Raw genomic sequence first — 3570 nt, 5'->3', positions numbered from 1 at the left:
CCACCAGCCAGCCCTGCAGGACACAGCTGCCCCCACAGAGGTGGTTTCAACTTTCCTCAAAAACCTGCGTGCAGCAAGGCCACCCCTTCCAGGACGAAGGAGAGGGAGCGGAGGTTTTGCCTACCTGTGGATGATCCCCAAGGCTTTGTAGATGGCCACTCGCCCGCTGCCCTCCTTAGACTGCCCGTCCCGCTTGTCTTTGGCGTACATGTTCTTCTCCGAGAAGTTACAGCCCGTGAAGTCAAAGTGAGGTGAGTTCAAGGAGATGAGTTTGGGGAACAGCATGTTCTCCACCTGCGATGCACGGTGAGGAACGTGGGTGACTGGGGGGAGCCTTTGGCTGTGCATCCTGCTCCAGCGCTACCAGTGCCAAGCTTTGGGATGCACTGGGGTGTTGGCTGACGCTGGGCCCACTCTGCCCAAGTCCAGTGTCTCACACACTCCAGCCCTGCCCGGGCGACGCTGCCCACCCCCGCCTGCCCCCTGCCCATCTCCAGCAGGGAGAGGCAGCAGCTGGGCTGTCCCGACAGCCTGCCCGCAGAGAGGGGGGAGCCCAGCAGCACAGCTCTCCTCGCATCCCACCCCTTGGGAGAAGAAGGGACAGCTCTTCTGTTCTCCCCACGCCAGCTCTCAGGGGGGAAAGCTGAGACCTGCTGCGGCTGCTCCGATCACAGCCCTGGGAGAGGAGAGCAAACCCCACCGAGCACCAAAGGCAGGGAGGGCAGCCAGCCTAGCGCCCTCTCCTCCGGCACCAGCCCTGTCCCCACAGGGAGCTCGGTTTCTGGTGTGACAGGGACCTCCCACCTCCCTCTTCCAGCGTTCAGGCCCCTAGGGAGGGGGCAGAGTGGCGAGAGGGTCCCAGCCAGCTCCAGCAGCTCTGTACTCCTACCCCCGGCCCTCACCTGATCGTTTTCATCACTGAAACTGTTGCCGTACATGAAGCAGCCGCGCTTGGAGGCGTGCCCGTGGAGATCGATGTAGTAGGCCAGCCCGCTGTCCTGGGGCAGGATGGTTTCGGGGAGAGGTGGTGGCGGAGGCCTCCTGGCTTCCTCCTCACAGTGCTCTGCGGTGCGGCTCGAAGGGAGGATCCAGACAGGATCCTTGCTGCCCCGCTCAGAGGCAGGCACTCCCGAGAGCCGGGGTTCCTGAGAAGGGCTGAAGTACATGCTGGCACGCCAGGCGCTGGGCGAGTTGCGGAGGTTATTGGCTTTCTCCAGCTCTGACAGGGCAGCCTCTGGGGACGGGGCGCTGCTGCGGATGGAATGGTTGGAAGATTTTGTGCTTAGCAAGCTGGTGCTGAGTGGCGAGACGTACGTCCTCCAGTCAGGAGAGCCTGGCAGGACGCGGCTGTGAACGTGGTGGTAGAGGAGGACAGCTTTGGCCCCGTAGACCGCAGGGTGCAGCTCGGCGTCAGGGTTGAGATACTGGCGGTTCAGGTTTACCCCACGGGAGTCGGTTCTGCAGAGCGAGCAGAGGAGATGTGAGGTCCTTTGGACAGTGCCCTCCGTTCCGCAAAGGCAGACCTGACCTTACCTCCTAATGGCTGAGGCTTTGGGCTCTATCCTGGGGGACAACTGGCCAAACCACCCCCTCGCGGGCAAGCGGGCAGAGGCTCTGCCCCAAAGCAGCTGAGAACCTCTCTCCTGGAGCAGCACTTGCCTCAGTGAGACAAAGCCCCAAGCGATCTCCCTCCCTCCTCCCTGAAGCCAACACGCCAGGGACAGGATAGCATCTGAGCGCCTCAGGCACGGGGCAGCATTGCTCGCCCGAGCTGGAAAGCCCTGATCCAGGAGGTGACCTACGCAGGCAACAGCAGCCCCAAGCCCTCGCCAGAGATCCCGGGGGGTAGCAGGGAGAGGTTGCTGCAGCCCGCGGGCCTCAGCTCACTCTTCTACCGACACAGGATCTCAGGGCTGCCCTTCAGAGCCACGGCGAAACGCACCACGGGCCCCACACCAGGAGCACAGCCCACCTTGAACCCCGACGAAACTGCAGCTGCCGCCTGCGCTCACTCACCGATAGTGACCTCGCACCACCCCGTCGGGGTTCAGCATGGGAATGAGCTTAAAGACGAACATCCGCCGCAGCATCTGCGCGCGGGGGTCCTCCTCACGCAGGATGAAGTCCAGGAAGCCGTTGAAGACGAAGCTGGAGGGTGTTTCTCCTGGGTGGACTCTGCTGCTCAGGAAGAACACCTGGGGGCAAACAGACAGGGGCGATGGGCAGGTTCCCGCCTGCCCCAAGGTGCTGGGGGGCCAAATGCTCCCTGGGGCTTCTCCCCTGCACCACAGCCACGCACCACGCTACCCGAGGTGGAGCTAAAGCCTTTAGGTGGAGCAGACAACTAGGCACCGGGTGCGGCAATACAAAGTTTTCAGTGACTTCTCCACCCAGTGCCTCTCCTAGGTTCTGCTTGGGATAAGGCTGGTTACCCCTGTGCAAGACTAAAGGCACAGAAACCCCGCAGGCTGCTACCAAGGGAGACCAGAGCACCAGCAGCAGAGAGGCCGAGACGCAGAAGCACCCCAGGGAAAAGCCCCGAGCGATCCTGCAGAGCGGGGAACAAGCCGGACAGAGCCCCTCCGGAAGAGCCCTTCTCTCAGTGGGAGCTTCTCAGCAAGAGATGTGCGTGCAGCCCCGCAGCCGCCCATCCCAGCTCTGGGCAGCCGCAGAGGGAGGTCCCTGCCCGTCCCTGTCCCCAGCAGGCAGGGCCCACCTACCGCAGCAGGGGCTGACGCCCCAAATACAGCACTTCCGTCAGTTTCTTGATGGCTTAATGGAGCAACGGCATTAAAAGGAGAACAGAACAAAACTACTAGGAAACGAGACGCTAAGTTTTGCCCCAAGGAACACACATGTGGTGCTATCAGAGGGCATTTCAGGGTGCTGAGGTGATGCAGATGCACTGGGGCTCCTGGCAGGCGACTGGAGCCTGTGCCTGACACGGGATCTCACAGGCTCTCTACTCCCCACGCTCCGCACAGTCAAACGCCCCAGCCCTCCAGGACACGACACGTTACAAGCCAGAGACGCGAGGGTGGCAGCAAGGCCCCGACACACGGACCATCACACAGCCTGCTAGCTGCGCTTGCCATCCCCAACGCAGCCCCAACGCTGGCGCAGCAGCTCACCCTCTTCCCTGCAAAGCGGCGCGGCCGTGGAGTGGTCGTGTCTGGGAAGAGCTTGTCCAGCCGGGGCTCCCGCTTCTCCAGCATGCCGTGGCACGAGGTGACGGTGAGCAGGTCCACTCGCAGCTTGTCCAGGGAGTGGCAGAGCAGCTCCCGGTGGTAATAGACTGAGTCGAGGGGGCTGCAGGGGGAGGAGAGATGCTCAGCCAGCCTGCCCCAGTCAGCCGGCAACGCCTGGGTCAGGGCCTCCCCCTCCAGTGAAGAAAGTGGCTTGGCTGGGGCAGCTGCTGGAGATGCCCTTCAGGAGTGAAGGGGGGTCCCAGCTGGGCAGACAGGGGATGCTCACCTATGGCCCTCCCGCTGCTTGTCTGTGCCTGTATCCCTGCTTGCTCTGCTCCCCAGGAGTTCAACAGCCCCAGCCCAACCAGAAACACCAAAACCT

General features: G+C 62.8%; 1 protein-coding gene across 1 annotated transcript in view; it reads right to left on the bottom strand.

Moving 5' to 3' along the window:
* Positions 1 to 3570, bottom strand: part of AGBL5 (ATP/GTP binding protein like 5) — a 17080-nt gene that overhangs the window by 12050 nt on the left and 1460 nt on the right. Inside the window, exons 2-5 of the mRNA XM_035901767.1 lie at positions 3132 to 3309; positions 2017 to 2195; positions 903 to 1458; positions 125 to 294 (exon numbers count right to left, since the gene is read on the bottom strand). Of these exons, the coding sequence (XP_035757660.1) occupies positions 125 to 294; positions 903 to 1458; positions 2017 to 2195; positions 3132 to 3309 (1083 nt within the window). The remainder of the gene's footprint in view (positions 1 to 124; positions 295 to 902; positions 1459 to 2016; positions 2196 to 3131; positions 3310 to 3570) is intronic.

The sequence above is a fragment of the Egretta garzetta genome, unplaced genomic scaffold, assembly GCF_000687185.1.
Source record: "Egretta garzetta isolate BGI_Z169 unplaced genomic scaffold, ASM68718v1 scaffold1149, whole genome shotgun sequence".
Lineage (NCBI taxonomy): Eukaryota > Metazoa > Chordata > Aves > Pelecaniformes > Ardeidae > Egretta > Egretta garzetta.
Note: the sequence above shows the minus strand (reverse complement) of the source record. Positions and strands in the feature narration are given on the sequence as shown.